At 38.1% G+C, this 18,691-nt stretch overlaps 1 protein-coding gene across 1 annotated transcript in view; it reads left to right on the plus strand.

Moving 5' to 3' along the window:
* The window catches only part of LOC134649778 (zinc finger SWIM domain-containing protein 8 homolog), a 56,575-nt gene continuing 37,884 nt past the window's right edge, over positions 1 to 18,691 (plus strand). The window contains exons 1-12 of the mRNA XM_063504606.1: positions 1 to 7; positions 66 to 338; positions 1,518 to 1,766; positions 3,741 to 3,904; positions 10,513 to 10,823; positions 12,289 to 12,484; positions 13,483 to 13,599; positions 15,332 to 15,439; positions 16,275 to 16,529; positions 16,604 to 16,679; positions 16,730 to 16,929; positions 17,702 to 17,836. Coding sequence (XP_063360676.1) covers positions 1 to 7; positions 66 to 338; positions 1,518 to 1,766; positions 3,741 to 3,904; positions 10,513 to 10,823; positions 12,289 to 12,484; positions 13,483 to 13,599; positions 15,332 to 15,439; positions 16,275 to 16,529; positions 16,604 to 16,679; positions 16,730 to 16,929; positions 17,702 to 17,836 — 2,091 coding nt within the window. The remainder of the gene's footprint in view (positions 8 to 65; positions 339 to 1,517; positions 1,767 to 3,740; positions 3,905 to 10,512; positions 10,824 to 12,288; positions 12,485 to 13,482; positions 13,600 to 15,331; positions 15,440 to 16,274; positions 16,530 to 16,603; positions 16,680 to 16,729; positions 16,930 to 17,701; positions 17,837 to 18,691) is intronic.

Genomic DNA, 18,691 nt, shown 5'->3' on the forward strand with positions numbered 1-18,691 from the left:
ATGCCCAGTGATTGTGGATACCCCCTGTGGTAATTCGCTGTAGTCATCCAGCGATATTTATTGAGAATTAGTGCTGATAAATCGCTTTAAAGTGGCGGGGGCGTCAAATAGCAATGGAAAAGGGGGACGACAAGCTGCCCCGGTCGACGTGGGGTCTCCCCTGCTCGATTGGGAAGAGGGTGACCATTTCAGTTTTGAGGACTCGGAACGATTCGAGGGTGATTCGTTGTGCAGTTGGAGCTCGGAGCCTGAGAGCCTGTGCAACAACTGGCGAGGATGGAGAAGGCCGAATCTACAGAACTCATTCGGCAACCGATCCGCGAAAAAGTCCGTTCAAGGTAAAGCTTCTCTCACACAGCTGATCCTTTGTCTCGATCGGCCGAAATTAGGCCAGTATTACCTAATTTCTGACAATACTCGCCTTTGTACCCTGAAATAAACTAGTTTTATGTCATGATTTGTCGATATATATGCATTTTGAGCTTATTTTCAACGAAAGTGAAGTAGTGTAGTATAGGCACGTACATATAGTTTGTATCTACATACAAAGAACAGGTGCTGTGAAGTCATTTACCTCTGACTGGACAGAGCAGTTAATAATAATAAGTACTTTGGTTTTCAATCCCTGCTCTTTGTTGCTCAACATTCTCAAACAACATTGTATGCATCAAATTTGACTTTTAGTTTCACTGCAATTTACTTTTCTCAGTTGATAGAAAGTTTCATAAGTACAATGTGTATCTGTACTTTCACAACTTTCACTGATTCATTTTTAATAGTCATAATTGAGATTTCCTGCATGTTTTGTCACTTAAAACTAGTCTTAAAAGGAGAAATATAATTATTAGACATTTAGTTATATACTGTTTACTTATTTCTTAGTATGCAACTATGCATGGCTGCTTACTAACTAAGTACCTAATCTTAGCTATTCATATGGTTGTCTACTCAATGTTTTTACCTCTTAATATTTTTTTTAACTTTCTTAAACTTAAAAAGTTTTTCTGTGTTTAGAGTATTACAGTATTAATAGATGGTGTTATTGTAGTACTTGACGTATTGTGTTATTTTGCTATTTTATACACTGAGTGTACATTTTAATATTGAATTGAAGTAATCTTTAAAATAGAGGCCGTACCATGGTGTATTTATAGATTTATCAGAATTTATCTAAACATGCTTTAGAAACAATCACTTATTATCTCTTGTTGTCTCTTTGTTCTTGTGAACCTAAAAAATAATAAGATATAATAAAATCTGGAATATAGGTGTTTTATGTGCTGCTTTATTAGTTTGTTAGTACTAAAATATAAAAAAAATAACTCGAAAATAATTTTATTCCAAAATATCAATGTATACCATATTATTAGATATCTTTAAAAATAGCTGTCAGGGTCCTAAAATTTTTTTGTAACGATAAATGCACCATGCTGTACAAACGAATTTGAATGTGTAACCTGCATCAAGTGTTTTGAGCAGCGATGTGGCCGATCCTGAACCACAAATTGATGTTACAGAGAAGACCGTATCGAGTCTAAGCGAGTTAGCAGCAAAGTGCGTCGCCTGCCACATACCCTTCGAACTAGTTGAACATGTGTACCCACCCGTTCCGGAACAGCTACAGCTACAGATTGCTTTCTGGAGCTTCCCGGACAGCGAAGATGACATCAGACTGTATTCATGTCTGGCAAACGGGTCTGCGGATGAGTTCCAACGGGGCGAGCACTTGTTTAGAGATAGAGCCGTTAAGGATGTACTACAGATTGGTAAGTGTTTTTTTTTGTTCAATACTTTAACACTGTGATCTTTTGCAGGAATATACTAGTGCCTCTAATATTGGGGGTCACTCAAACAGAGTGACCCCTTCTCACTGTCCCTATGCCTTGTATTATCATCAACGTCAGACCGTGACCAGTGATCTTTTAATTATAATCCTACCCCTTATGTACTCCACGAAGCTGTTTAATTTAGTAGTTAGGTACAATTTTACATAAAACCAGATATCTAATGTCTGCAGGGATTTGTAATCAAATCTTTGACCCTTTTTCCACAGTCACCTGCCCAATATCAGGAAGGGTTTCTTATAGCGCCATATGGCTGCATCATTTTTGACTGTGAGGGTCTTTCCGCGTAACTCGGACATGACAACGAAAAAATAAACTATTGAATTTAGAATGTGTTTGAATGTAGAATAATCAAATGAGGGTAGCAGAACAAATTTTATAACCTTAAGTCAATAATAAGTCAACGGTTGTCATAATTTCCGACATTGTAAGTGCTGCTTGCGGAATCAACTAGGAACGTAAAATAAGTGATTATAAATATTACGACTTTAATTGATTTTTACGCAAAGAAGAGGTAAGTAACCTTTATTTATCTGTTGTCTATTAAATTATTCACGCGTTACTTTGATTACAATTATCATAAGTTGAAAGAAAAATATGTAAGAGGTGAATGAAAATTGCATGTCGTTGAGTAACGTGAGTAACGTAAAAAACAATATTTTTCATTTACTGTACTGAAGTTTTGGACAAACGAACTTATATTGAACTATGTGTATGAATGGGCTTAGATGGTGTCATTCTCGCGGTTTATTTCTCCGCATAAGTGTTATTTTATAGAAATACATGACTTGAGATACTTGTAACGTGAGTCACAGTGAATCGCGTTGTTGCAACTGTAAAGCGAGTAACTAAATATTTGAATGTATTTTGTAGCTACAATGCCTCTATCAGCGGCAGAAAGGGCAAAAAGAAGAAGACAGAAGCTGAAAGACGACGGAAAGTACGAAGAGTATAAGAAAAAACATAGGCTTGCCGCCAAAAAAATCAGGCAAAAGAAGAAGTTGCTAGATAACATGACTCAAAAAAAGAAAAACCAATTTATAAAGGATGAAAGAGAAAAAACCAGAAAAAGAGTTGAAAAACATATAGATCAAAGAAAAACGCTGAATAAGCAAGAGCCTTAGATAGTTCAATTGCATCCTCATCTTCGATGTTAATTAATCGCCAAGCTTTGGGTAGAGCTAAATAACGTATCAGAAAAGTTCTAATTCTAATAATAATAAGTAAAAAATATGCTATTTGTTTGCTAGAAATGATAAAAAATATCAAAATATTCTAGGTAGTCGCAAGTAACGTGATTCACGAAATCGCTGTAACGTGAGTTCGTAAGGTTTTATATTTTATTTAAATAAGGGTGTATCTTTGATTTAATTTGGTTAACTATTAAAGAAGCTTGCATATTTATGTCATTGTTTTGTTATTTTGTTAAAACTAATTCATTCAATAATCAAAGGGAAATCAATAAACACAAAAGGCGTAAAACTCCGTGTCCATTTCTTGTAACGTGAGTCATGGAGTTATTTTCCACTTTTCTCCAATTTTTATAATTTGATGGAGAAAAAGTACTTCGATAAATGATTCGCAGTAATGTACTCTGTGATATTATTATCAAGTTTTCGACGTAGAAAGCTCTTGATCTCAAATATACGACAAGATTGTTAGGAATAGTGACTACAAAGTAACGTGAGTCACCGTGGATTTACCCGTGATATTAAGGAAATATACTTGTGTGATATGTATTACGTTTCAGCAAATACCTAGGGCATATGGGTGGCTGACATAATAAAATACCATACTCATCAAATTTAAGCTCTGGCATTAAATCACGATGGTTAGTCGTTGTAAAGTACAGTCTGCAATAAATATGTGCCTTACACGTTTACTTTTTCCGTCCAGGTTTCCACTTGTCAGCCACAGTGTCGTTCAACATGCCTCGAGCTCAGTTCAATGTGGCAGTAACATTCGACAGACAGCGAATATCGTCATGCAACTGTACATGCTCGTCCACAGCACACTGGTGCTCGCATATCGTCGCCGTGTGCCTCTACAGGATACATTTGGTAAGTATTCTGTTCCTTTTAGCACAGAATAAATAATAGTACTAGGTACAGAAGACTCACTCTCTAACAAAACGCGTCTGTTACGATCAGGACAGGTATGGCCGCTAAGTGGCGACAGCGCCACGCGCGGCTTATGGCTAGCCACCAAAATTGGTGTGGAACGGATGTACTTTTAGCTACCTGTAGCAAAGCGACGAAATCGCGGAGTGAGCCACGCCTGCTTTTAGTTAGTCAGTCGACCTAGAGGTCAGTTCAACTTGGGAGAGGCTTGGTTATATGGGATCTCCAAACTACTGTTTACGGGTCGGATCCGGCCGAGCCCTACCAATCCGACCTGCAGAAAGCGGAAGAACCAAAGGCCATACAATCCGGTCCGCGAAAAGGAAGCGGGATAGGCGAAGTCACAGAAAACTTGGTTTGTGGGCGAAGTAAATCATGTAGCATAGTGACGTAGGAAACGTCTAAAAAGTAAGTCTGTAATGCCCTAATACCTATGATAATTTGTATTACTTACATCTTAGACATGATTCCGCGATAAATAACCTACCACAAAGTTTCAAAAGTGAGAAATAGTTTACTTCAACTTTACGAGCGCATGGCAATGGCAACAATGTCGCTCTTACGTGACGTGATCACGATACGATTAGATATTTCAATGTAACTTCTAAGTGCTGTCGCGTAGCGGCTTTCCCGGCGCGGCCTTGGCATTAGGCGCTAACAATTTAAACTGCCAATGCCACGAATAGCAAAATATAAATATATGTAAAGAAGCATATTTTTTAGCCTAATCAACGTGCAATAAGTCGGGTAGATTCGAAATTAACGATCAGATATGTGATTATACCTATTTATTCCGCGAGGCACACCGTCAGAAATAAGAATACACTTTTTTTTATCAATAATATTTTATCCAGTTAAGGCTGCGTTTCCACCAGAGATGTGCGAGGATGCGTAGCGAGGGATGTGTTTTTATTTACCTATCCTCGCTCAGCGCAACTTTAATAGATTTCTCGCTACACATCCTCGCATATCTCTGGTGGAAAGGCAGCCTAATTGCTAAACATAGGTATAAGACATAACCATATTTTTTGAGCCCTAGGCGGTTACGAGTATCACACTGATGTGGTAAGTGAATAAGGCGCTAGTTACGAGTATGATAACCGCCTAATAACGTGCGATGTACATATGTTTGCGTTTTTCTCTATGCATTTTCAAGATATTATTTACTTAGATGATTTCTTCTAGTAGAAAATGCTTAGGTATACTCCTAATTTTAGGCACGGACACCAAATTTAGTTAAAACTGAGGCTAACCAGTGGGATTACGCAAACAATAACAATGGACTCCTTAACGCTACAAAATCGTCGAGTCAAACCACAGTAACCTCCAAAGCTTTATGAATCATAACTACATTTTTTTTACTATTGGTGTGGTGTTCAATGTCGTAATGTTAGCATGTCCCTTAAAATTTGGCATTGGTGACTCATTTTTAAAAGGATCACGTATTAGAGATGGCTGTCTAGACAAAACGTGTTAAACACACTAAAATACAAAGAAAACGAACAGTTTACTTTTAGTTTAAATTTAATTATGAGCATTGTCGCTGATCAGTGGACAAATACTTAAATTTATACGTCTTACGACTTGTGAGTGGCAGTAAATTTAAATACATTTAAGCAAAGACTTATGCTTCAATGTATTTAAATGTATAGTGTGAATTTCTACATTTGGCTGAAGGTATTTAACCGACTGGCTATTTGAAAAGCTATTGTACCATTGTAATGTTTAGCCACAAACACTACTTTGAAACTACAAAACTTTATAAAGTCTTTTTCTATCAGGATTATAATTATGTCTGTACGAAGAATAAGGCTCAGTTTCAAAGACATTCAAGTTGTTTCTTACTCATGACTAAATAAAATGTAATTTAGACGACGAGGCCTATGAATTATTTAAATAGCCTTTAATTTACCAACATCATACAATATTTAAATTGGGTGTATGAACTAATTCTTGTTATTGTATGCCGTCAGCCAGGAGACAAACCGTTAGTAGGATTTGTGTTACAACAAATGTAACATATTCGGTAGATAATCTATTATAGAAAGGGCTTGTAACTACCACATAAATAGAATAAGGAGAACGTAACCATGGTAACGACTAGTAACAAGGAAGCGGATTCACCCATCAAAAGAACACACTTAGATTAAAACTGGGTAATGCAGTTGCAGCACCACGCTGTGTCACATAACCGAACGCATTAAACAACGGAACTTGACTTTTTAGGCCAAATCTCTTCCTGCTAATCTGTTGGCATTGGCACTCATCCCAGATAGAATATAATGTAGAAATAGTTTCTTATAGGACTTATATAAACGATCTTCTTATGTAAATGTAAATCTGCTTGCTGTCAGGGTTTAGTCTCGATTCAACTTGTTTTAACGATAACTTGAAAAATGGCAACAAGTTGGTCACTTTTGAGTAAGGAAACGTTACCCTACCAGCATATTGTAAAAAGTGTAAATTATATTCGAAATGCTTTAACTCATAGAAAGCCGATAGAGCCCTGTCACGAACTTCACAAATTGTTCAATCTCACAGAATTCCGTGCAACTATGTCAACAAAATCTAAGTTTAACAGCGAATCGAGATGTCCCGCGCGATGCGTTAGCATGTGTCGCGTAACCCATTATTTTTGTCGTTTATTGGACTGTGCCTTAAGGCTACAGCCGCTACAGGCAACCTTCGCCGATAATTGCATACGATTTGCGTTACATTGAGACATTTCATCGATCGATTGAAGTCGTTGCACATACAGGGTGGCCAAATAAGAGGTATACACTTTATTTTTGAAATTTTATTCTATAAAACATAAAAAATATTAAGTATTCCTTGTTAAATATAATATGTAGGGTCAGCAATTACACATGGAAAATAATGTCAGACAAATGTCCACCTCTAGCAGCATGGCAGATGCGAACCCTTTTCATCGCGTTTTTCATACATTTCTGGCGTTATCTCAGCGACAGTGTTTCGAATATTTTGTTTTAATTGCTGAAGGTTCGTTAGATAATATTTAGATAATATGATAAGATAATATTTTAGATAATATTTATTCATTTAAAACTTATGCTAATTTGATTGATACAATGGTAATTATCCAATTTATGCTTAAATACTAGTACATTCATAGATTCAACTTAAAATAAGTAAAGGTCATGTTAAGAACTATAAATACCGGACAAATGTGTATTTTCTGTCGCTAATGGAAATTTGATAACAATACCTAAACTAAGTAAACATTTACTTGTGTCTTAGGTATGCACTTTTTGTAGGTCAATGTGTAAGTGGGGAAGTGCTTACCAACAAAAAGATTATTTACATAATAATAACAATAACTAATATACTATGACTATCTTCTACTCTTTAGAACACTAAGTGGTGGCATAGGTACTTAACAATTTTTTTTTTGTACATATAAATATTTCCTATTTTTCTTAACTTCTAAGTAACTATTTCTAGTAGCCTTTCTGTGTCCTCGTACGACTTGCCAGTGAGTAACGTTTGTACCGCTTTTATGCAGACTTTACTGGGCATTGGGTAAATATTCAATAGCAGATTGAATTTATTGTAAAGGAAAGAGCCGAGGAAACAGAAAAACTTACGTGTGTTTGCGGAGCGGAATGAATCTTTGGTGCAAACGATGTCAGCACGTCGCTTGTCAGATAAAATCTGGGGGTTATAGGGTATGAGTAAATGTTTTTTTAATACTGTGTTCAAGACGAATAACTGTCGAACGCTGAGAACTTTACACTCGGACAACAATTGGGTCGTGGGATAGCGAAAGGGACGGAAAGTGCTAACTTTAAGGACTGCCCTCTGAGCTCTTTCTACGTCGATGATCATTGTCTTGTTTGCCCCTCCCCAGGACGTGATACAATATACTAGCAGTGATTGACAAAGTGCAAGATAAACGGATTTAATAAGAGTTCGATTTGCCGCATGTCTGAGGTTTTTAAAAACATAAATTAATTTTCTAACTCTAGCTGTCAGAGACTCAATGTGTGCTTTAAAGTTAAGATGCTGATCGATAATTACGCCCAGGTACTTGATATTGTTAGTGCTACTGAGTTTTGGGCAGTTATTAGGGCTAAGGTTTACACACGATGTGTCGGGATCTGAACAGTTATGTGCTATTAAAGAGTGAAAGTTATCGGACGGTTGGGTAGATGTATTTAAGGAGAACGTGATATATTTTGTTTTATCGGTATTTAATGTTAGTGCGTTTGTTTTGAGCCAGCGGGTAACTAGGTTAAAACCTACTTGCGCGTTTTTGAATGCGTCACTCCATGTATCGCCGTTAAAGAGTAGGGCTGTATCGTCTGCGTAGGATATAACTCTACCGTTTGGGATATGGAGGGCACATAAGTCATTTATGTACGTCAGAAAAAGGGATGGGGCCAGGATACTTCCCTGAGGAACACCATAATCAATGGGGAGTTCGTCACTTACATGGTTTTCAATCGATACTCGTTGTTTTCGATCAGAAAGGTAATCTTTAAAAATTCTTAGAGGGTGACCTCTTATTCCTATGTACTCTAGCTTGTCAATAAGTGTTGGAATTGTCACAGTATCGAAAGCTTTAGCCAGGTCCAGGAATATGGCTATACACTTTTTTTGGGAGTCAAGCTGTCTAACAACATAGTCTGTAAGATCGTGAACTGCGTCGTTCGTTGATAGCCCTGATCTAAAGCCATATTGTGATGACGCAAGGAGTTTATACTTGTCTAAGAATTTGACAAATCGTTTTGATATTACACGTTCTAATATTTTTGATAAAGATGGCAAAATAGCGATTGGGCGATAGTTATTAATACACCTCTTATCACCACCTTTGTGGATTGGTTTAATGAGAGCTATTTTTAGAATTTTGGGAAAAACGCCTGTAGAAATGCACAAGTTGAAGAGATGGGTCAGAGGGGGGGTCAAGATTTTTTTATGTTGTTTTATAAAAGAACAAGGGATTTTGTCAATACCGGTAGCGCAGTCATTTCTGAGAGTCATTATAATGCTGTCAATTTCGGCTTCGTCTGTATCAGTTAATACAAAGGAGTTTGAATTTATCGCACGGTAAGGGGTCACATTCTGAGAGTTAGGCAATTGGGAATAACATTTTGTCTTTTCTGCGAGCGTTTTACCTATATTCGCAAAGAAACTGTTTGCTGTATTGACTGTCTGCCGAGCGTCTATAGCGTCAGCTATAAGCGCTTGAGACGTCGACCTCATATTACTCATACTTGTTACGTTTTTGATGACTTTCCATAATTTCTTTTTATTGTGTCCTGCTTTTAATATTTCTGTTTTGTCGTGTTGTCGTTTTAGCTTTTTCAACAGATTATTACAAAAATTTCGATAACGTTGGTATGTTGTTTTAAGTATTGTGTCATTTGGAGTTTTTGCCAGTTTTTTATGCATTCTGTCACGGTTTCTAATGCATCGTAACAATCCAGGGGTTATCCATGGTTTAATAGTTTTCATTTTGCGGGACATTCTTTTAGTCACTGTGTTATTTTCTATGATTCGGGTTAAAGATGAGACTAAGTATTCCATAGCGTCATTGGCATCTGTCGCTTGGTAAATAGGAGTCATGTCAAGATTTTCTAAGTCACGGGTAACTGTTTTATTGTCCGTTGGCCTATTAGCATAGACACGTCCCTTTAGATAGCCCCACAGAAAAAAAGTCAGGAGCTGTTAAATCAGGCGATCTTGGGGGCCAGTCAATGTCACCGTTTCTCGAAATTAATCGACCGGGAAACGTTATTTTTAATGTTTCTATTGTTTTTAATGATTAAAACACGTTGTTCCGTCGTAAAACGCTCCATAATAAATTTTCCGTATCTACACAAACTAATTTTCATGCAATAACTGTCATATTTACCGCCAAAATAAAATGGCGGCAAAAAAAAGTTGTATACCTCTTATTTGGCCACCCTGTACTTAGCCAGCAATAGGGATGATGACACATGTTGAATTTTATAACAAAATCTAGTAAAATAGATAGCAAACGAGCAATTTATCACAATAATGTGGATATTAAAATAAAATATTGAAAAATTACAAAAATACAGGACCTGAAAGTTTCAAAATTTAAGTTTTTTTTAACTTCCAAAAACGATAAAAGTAAGGGTACCATTCGATTCCTTACATTTCATGCAATAAAATATTGTATAGCAACTATATACATAAACGCAATATTTCACCGACAAAAACGCAATTTTCTTGTTTTGTCCATACTACAAGATGGGCGATGACGTCACGGCCCTTGTCCGTTTTGTATAGGGCGTTTCGCGAGTGAAGTGCGACTGTCGGACTTTGACTACAATTTCCGACTTTTGTGTTACTTTAATGCAATGGGTCCCATATAGACATTTGATCCTAAAAACAAACCCGATCGATTGATACCATAAAAAAAAATTAGTCATGTAGCCTATTATCTAAAATCGCATGCCATTTGTTGTAACGCGTGTAGAAGCCGTTAATGAATGCTCTGAGCAGTATACCACTGATCAAACAAAGTGATCACACTGCAACTATATTTTCTCTTCTAGCCAACACAAGTATGCTTGCGAGCGCCCGTATCAGAGTCCCTCCAAAGGCTCCGACGCGACCAGCTACAGAAGTTTGCACAATACCTTATATCGGAGCTACCTCGACAAGTGCTACCCACGGCTCAACGTATACTGGACGAGCTGCTATCCGCGCAGCCGAACCAGATTAACACGACCTGTGGAGCGCCGGATCCGACCGCGGGGGCGTCGGCGTATGAGTATACGTCGTGGTTCCTTGATGAGAAGACCTTGCACAACAATATCAATAAGATTTTAGTCAAGTTCTGTGTTCCTGCTCCTATAGTCTTTAGGTAAGTATTTTTTGACACACTCTTGCCGACTCCCTGCCTTCACTTGCGTGTAATGTTTGACTTATTCCTATTTTCCACCGTTCAGTGAGCTAAAATTATATATACGTGGGGAAGTTCGATGACAGTGAAATACTAGGTCAAATTTCTCTCTCAGCTATTTTTGTACTTAGTTTCAAATTTGTATTATTTTACTAATGTAGGTATAGCTACTCATTACATTAGGACAACTATAAATTTATTACGTGCATTTTAAAGTGATTCAATTAAGCATGATGATTTATGCTTAAATTAAAAACCAAGGCATTACGAAACTTCCTGTAACCTACATTGACACGCGTGTTTTATCGTAACTTACAAAACAAATGACGTTGTTTTTACATAGCAATACAATTCACGTAACGGGAATTGTAATATATTTCTCAGAAGTGCATAGGAATGCACTTTTGAGAAATATGGCCATTGACATTCACCGGAACTGATGAATAACCCGACTTCGAACTGACGGGAAACTGAATGACTGAATAAGAAAAAGATATGAATAAAGTATTTTTGAATAAATTTACAAGCTGACCTTTTGAGTCTTATCTACTTTATATACGACATCGGAGCCGTTGACCCTATACAGAAGAAAAGGCATTCCATATAGTTTAAAAGCGGTAGATATTAAAATAAAATAAATTACTTTTCTAGATCCCGTAATGTCTCAGTCGACATTTTAACTTTGGTCAGAATAAGAAACCGAACTGAAGTCATCTTCTGAAACGTAATCTAAATGCAGTATTTCGTTATTATTTACCATCCATATTGATTTCCAAGCTTTATTTTACGTAAGTCCTTTTAAAGTTTTTAGCTTGGCATAGTTTGATTGTCAACAAAATATCACTACATAGTATAAAACAAAGTCGCTTCCCGCCGTCTGTCCCTACGTATGCTTAGATCTTTAAAACTACGCGACGGATTTTGATGCGGTTTTTTTTAATAGATATACCTTAGTGATCCAAGAGGAAAGTTTATGTATAATTTGTTAACCGGTGCGAAGCCGGGGCGGGTCGCTAGTTGATTATATTCAAAAACACAAGTGTAATCCTCCTTTACCTCGACGAACAATCATCTCAATCTTTACTTACTTCAACCGTTAGCTATTTATTTTATTTTATTTAAACTTTATTGCACAAAATATATACAACAATGTACAAATGGCGGACTTAATGCCAAATGGCATTCTCTACCAGTCAACCATAGGGCCAAACAGAGATACCTTCAATTGGTGCAGAGAGAGAAAATATATTGAGTGAGTTAAAAAAAAGCAAACTATACTTATAAATTACATAAATAAATAAAATATATATAAACTACCACATATTTATAAAATACATACTATAAATATAATAATGATGGATATTATTCGAACTCTTGCTTTAGCAAATGCTATGCTAGCTATTCTAACATGTCCCCAATCTTCCAGTGACGTAAACTACCTAAGCACAAGCGCGCCACCGGCCGCGGCGGAATGGTCGTCCCTTCTCCGGCCCCTGCGAGGCCGAGAGCCCGAAGGCATGTGGAACCTCTTGTCCATAGTGCGAGAGATGTTCAAACGAAGTGACAGAAACGCTATACCGCTTCTAGAGATCATTACTGAGGAGGTTATGGCGTGTGAACAGGTACGTAAAATGCTATTTAAAACATGGACATGTAAAATACCTAGGTAAAGGTGGTATCGTCCCTACTCTGCCTTTGCGAGGCCGAAAACCAGAGGGCATTGGAATCTCTTGTCCATAGTACAAGAGATGTTCAAACGAAGTGACAGAAATGCTATACCGCTTCTAGAGATCATTACTGAGGAGGTTATGGCGTGTGAACAGGTACGTAAAATGCTATTTAAAACGTAAACATGTAAAATACCTAGGTAAAGGTGGAATCGTCTCTACTCTGCCTTTGCGAGGCCGAAAACCAGAGGGTATGTACCACAGTACGAGAGATGTTTAAATGGAGTGACAGTAACGCTATACCATTTCTAGAGATAATTACTGAGGAGGTCATGGCGTGTGAACAGGTACGTACAATTTCATTTAGAACTTAAATCCTTGTAAAATACCTAAGCAAAGCTCCAATCACGACGGAATCGTTCCTTCTTCGGCACTTGCGAGGCCGAGAGCCAGAAGGTATTTGGAATGAAACTTCTTGTCCATAGTGCGAGAGATGTCCAAGAGTGACATTAAGCTTCCAAATGCGGTGATGAAGAGTAGACCAGCGAACACATATCCCAGCGTTGTCCCCTTTAATTTGAACCAGCTTGGGTCACACCGTCACACTTAACTTCTAAGCTATATCATAGAGAAATATAGTAAGACAAGAGTGCTCACTCCATACATCAGTTATACTATTAATTTCAGTGTCTACATCTAGCATCGAGTAGCGGAACTATCAGTACTGCTACATCTATTGTCAAGTAGCAGTACTGATAGTTCCGCTACTCGATGCTAGATGCTAATAGTCTTTTTGGTACTAAAACTGATGTATGGAGTGAGCAAACTATGTATTTTTTTCTCTATGGCTATATTCACATTACTAATACATAATACTAGACTATTGGCAATATACAATCCCAGCAGGAAGACAAGTATAAGACGGTGATGATAATGTTTATTGGTTTGTTCAGATAATAGTGTGGTGGTACAGTACTAAAGCAGCGCTGGTGGCTTGGGGCGGCGGCGGCAAGCACGGCGGTAGCGGCAACTCCGCCGCGCAGCACGCCTGCTCGTCCTTATGCGATGAGGTAATAAGTAATAACAATGCTGTATGTACTTACCATTTTTAGGGTTCCGTAGCCAAATGGCAAAAAACGGAACCCTTATAGATTCGTCATGTCTGTCTGTCTGTCCGTCTGTCCGTGTATGTCACAGTCACTTTTCTCCGAAACTATAAGAACTATACTGTTGAAACTTGGTAAGTAGATGTATTCTGTGAACCGCATAAGATTTTCACACAAAAATAGAAAAAAAACAATAAATTTTTGGGGTTCCCTATACTTAGAACTGAAACTCAAATTTTTTTTTTTCATCAAACCTATACGTGTGGGGTATCTATGGATAGGTCTTCAAAAATGATATTGAGGTTTCTAATATATTTTTTTTTCTAAACTGAATAGTTTGCGCGAGAGACACTTCCAAAGTGGTAAAATGTGTGTCCCCCCCCCTGTAACTTCTAAAATAACAGAATGATAAAACTAAAAAAATATATGATGTACATTACCGTGTAAACTTCCACCGAAAATTGGTTTGAACGAGATCTAGTAAGTAGTTTTTTTTTAATACGTCATAAATCGCCTAAATACGGAACCCTTCATGGGCGAGTCCGACTCGCACTTGGCCGCTTTTTTTTAGACTTTAACTCGTTGGAATTAATGATGAATTTACTTTGCTAACGATGGAATTGACGGCAACGCCACTTAACCAATCCCAACCGTACTGCAGTGGCAAACACTGCTATATGTCAATGTCAGTGCATGAATGTCACTTGATTAGCACGATATACTTTAGCCAATTTAATGTATTCAGTCAGGAAAGAACAATAATAAATAATTTACATTTTCATAATGAAGTGATTAACTTTCTATTTCATGATCTCGGAACAAAATACATTGCTTTTGGCCTAAAGTCAGTTACAATGCAATACGCCTCAATTGGAATGTGTTGATCAGTGCTCTCAAACTCTGTTTCAATATTATTTTCTCAAACATGCAATGAAATGTCGTCGCTCCGGGCGTTATATCAGGCTTCGAAGTATCACGTTTAGGGCGGAGCAACTCCAGAGAACTGTAAAGGAATTTCATACGAAATTGAAGGCCTAGGCCGGGAAGTAATTTTTTTTTTAAATTCTAATGTAAACATGGGGTCTGTGTCCATGAACAGACTAAACAGCCGAATTATATATTTTTTTTTATATTTTTGGTGAATGAATGATTATCGGACCAAAATATCCGTGTTAACGCCTGTTATACACGAACGTACTGATATTAAGAATACGAATCTGTATGATTCAATGTGTTGATGAATAAATTTAAAATTTTGTCTATACGTAAGTCACCAGAGACCATAGACAATATTTTAAATCCTCTGCATTTATTTTATTTATTGAAATTGAGATTCTTAGTGTATAATGGCCCTAATAAGGTCTATTCGAACACTACACACGCGAAATACGGACGACTTCCGTAAAAAAAAAACAATTATGGCGGGATTGGAAGAAAAATTAAAAAACTTTTGTTGTGAAGTTGGATTTTTATTATAAAGATTATAAATTTGTTTTTTTGAGTGGTGTATTTTTTTATTTCATTGCATGTTTGAGAAAAGCACTATACATGCCTAGCCGTGAAAAGGTCTTGCCGGCTTCGTATCACTATCCGGCCTCCCTACGGTCGGCCGGCTATACCTACTCACCCGGCAAGCCCTTCTTTCCCGGCGTCTGCAGTAATGTACTATTCCTACAAAATATGTTTTTTTTAACAGGTTGTGGTACTTTGGCGTCTGGCCGCCCTGAATCCCGGTCTGGCTCCCCATGAACGCGACACTTTGCACGAGCAGTTCACTCAGTGGCACATGAAGGTGTTAGATAAGGTAAGATACCACAAATAAGATCAATGTATTAATTTTATTTACTTTTATTTATTAGGGGAACAACAAAAATTTTACATAAGATTCTATTAAAAACTAACTTACATACTAAAACATGCATTTTCCTCCCCAGCAGTTCTCAGAGATACACAGTTATATTCAGTTTATTTGTTCTAATTATTAATAGATATTTTCTATTGATTTGGCACGAACTATTAGTTTCCGCTACCTTAAGTTTGCAGGGCTCGGAAACCGTTTTATTTTTCAAACCGGTTTCGTTCATTCACACGGGAACCAAAAGGATTTCGTTTCCGTTTGCGGTTACCGGTTAAAGAACTGTTCTATTGTGATACTTATTTATGCCATATCCGTTCGCCTTCCGTTTTCGTGGAACGAAATTAACCGGTTAAATTGTAAATATCGAAGCGAGATAAAACTAATAAGTATTGCTATCTCTTTCACGTAAGACAACGAATTTAACCGAGAGTCTCCGAAAGCCGGCAGTAACCGGTATTATATCGTTCCCTGCGAACCATAAAATTCCGTTCCCTCTTCTTACCGGTTAGGAGAGAGAACGTAATTTTTTAGTTCGCGTTCCATCAATTAACCGGTTTTAGGTATTTCAATACCGGTTCCGAGCCCTGTAAGTTTGTCTAGAACAGATCAACTACAAAAACGCCTAACGTCGATGTCCAAATTTTTTGACCTAAGAATTGTTTATTGCAGCAAAGTGTCAATATCAACTTCAAGTTTCCAATTTAGGTCACAGATTGCCCGTCTAAAGCGCACAGTCCCTGCCCAATTAAGCCACATAATCTATACCTATTTCTCATGACAGGTCGCCAAAAACCGCAACAACCACATGGGCTCATCCCACACCCGCCACACGAGGACCCATTCCCATCCCCCCTACATCAACGGGATATCAGAAAACGAAGTGTTCCCAGGCTTCCAACCCGCTATGGAGGCCTGCTATCTGGAGTGGGACGACTACCAGATACCCGGAGTGACTTACACCAAGGACCTGAACCCGCTGTACCACAGTCCGTTCACTATATTCAGGCATGCTGATAAACAGGCTGATGTGCATCAGGTAAGTCAACTGCGCCCTACATCAACGGGATATCAGAAAACGAAGTGTTCCCAGGCTTCCAACCCGCTATGGAGGCCTGCTACCTGGAGTGGGACGACTACCAGATACCCGGAGTCACTTACACCAAGGACCTGAACCCGCTGTACCACAGTCCGTTCACTATATTCAGGCATGCTGATAAACAGGCTGATGTGCATCAGGTAAGTCAACTGCGCCCTACATCAACGGGATATCCGAGAACGAAGTGTTCCCAGGCTTCCAACCCGCTATGGAGGCCTGCTATCTGGAGTGGGACGACTACCAGATACCCGGAGTGACTTACACCAAGGACCTGAACCTGCTGTACCACAGTCCGTTCACTATATTCAGGCATGCTGATAAACAGGCTGATGTGCATCAGGTAAGTCAACTGTGTATCAGGTAAAATTATGTCCAGTTACCTGTATAGTATAAACTCGCATCTTTGCGATTACTATGCTTCCTAACTTATTTAGTACTGGGTGCATTCTGCCGAAATATAACTTTTTTAGGGTTCCGTACCCAAAGGGTAAAAACCTATTACTAAGACTCCGCTGTCCGTCCGTCCGTCCGTCCGTCCGTCCGTCCGTCCGTCCGTCCGTCCGTCCGTCCGTCCGTCCGTCCGTCCGTTCGTCCGTCCGTCACCAGGCTGTATCTCACGAACCGTGATAGCTAGACAGTTGAAATTTTCACGATGATGTATTTCTGTTGCCGCTATAACAACAAATACTAAAAACAGAATAAAATAAAGATTTAAGTGGGGCTCCCATACAACAAACGTGATTTTTGACCGAAGTTAAGCAACGTCGGGCGGGGTCAGTACTCGGATGGGTGACCGCTTTTTTGCTTGTTTTGCTCTATTTTTTGTTGATGATGCGGAACCCTCCGTGCGCGAGTCCGACTCGCACTTGGCCGGTTTTTAAATTCCTCTGATAATAAAGAAACCGATGTTTGGGTTGTTAATATGTATTTGATATCTTGGCTTTACGTTGAAAGGTATTCTACAAATTTATGTAGGTTATTAAGGAAGCTGCCATACGCGCCACGTCTCCGACCAAAGTTATCAATCTGGTGAAATACCCCACTTGATTGATAACTCCTAAATAGCACAAATAAATTTTGTCTGTATTGTAAATGCTTCGGTATAATTGCAGGTGAATTCATCAAAAGCAGTATTAAACAACGAAATGTCTTTGAGCTATCGCCTCACCAACCCAGACCCTCACCGCACTTTGGTGCATCGGACCAGAATTAACGTGGATTTGGCCATCCCAGGACCTTCAGGACAAGTAAGTAAAATCACGCAAAATGATTAAAATTACGGTGACCAAACATACCGAAGTAACTACCTAATAGTAAAACCTAAGACGAATCTTAACACCGTAATAAATGGTGACGCACACACTATCACATCGTACACAAACATGAAACTCTCAGCGAAATTTCCCATTTAGACATTTTGCCTCCATACTTAACTGTGAGTGTCCCATTCAATTAATCTCTAGGTCCATTTACATCTAAAATTGCGAGAACAGTATACGAGAAATTGCAAAGTTCTACTAAATTGTTGACACGGTTGTCCAAAAGTCATTGATTTTTAGGGTTCCGTAGCCAAATGGCAAAAAACGGAACCCTTATAGATTCGTCATGTCTGTCTGTCCGTCTGTCCGTCTGTCTGTCCGTTCGTATGTCACAGCCACTTTTCTCCGAAACTATAAGAACTATACTGTTGAAACTTGGTAAGTAGATGTATTCTGTAAACCGCATTAAGATTTTCACACAAAAATAGAAAAAAAACAATAAATTTTGGGGTTCCCCATACTTCGAACTGAAACTCAAAAATTTTTTTTTCATCAAACCCATACGTGTGGGGTATCTATGGATAGGTCTTCAAAAATGATATTGAGGTTTCTAATATCATTTTTTTCTAAACTGAATAGTTTGCGCGAGAGACACTTCCAAAGTGGTAAAATGTGTGTCCCCCCCCCCTGTAACTTCTAAAATAAGAGAATGATAAAACTAAAAAAAATATATGATGTACCATGTTACCATGTAAACTTCCACCGAAAATTGGTTTGAACGAGATCTAGTAAGTAGTTTTTTTTTATACGTCATAAATCGCCTAAATACGGAACCCTTCATGG

This window comes from Cydia amplana, chromosome 7 (assembly GCF_948474715.1).
Source record: "Cydia amplana chromosome 7, ilCydAmpl1.1, whole genome shotgun sequence".
In the NCBI taxonomy this organism is placed as follows: Eukaryota; Metazoa; Arthropoda; class Insecta; order Lepidoptera; family Tortricidae; genus Cydia; species Cydia amplana.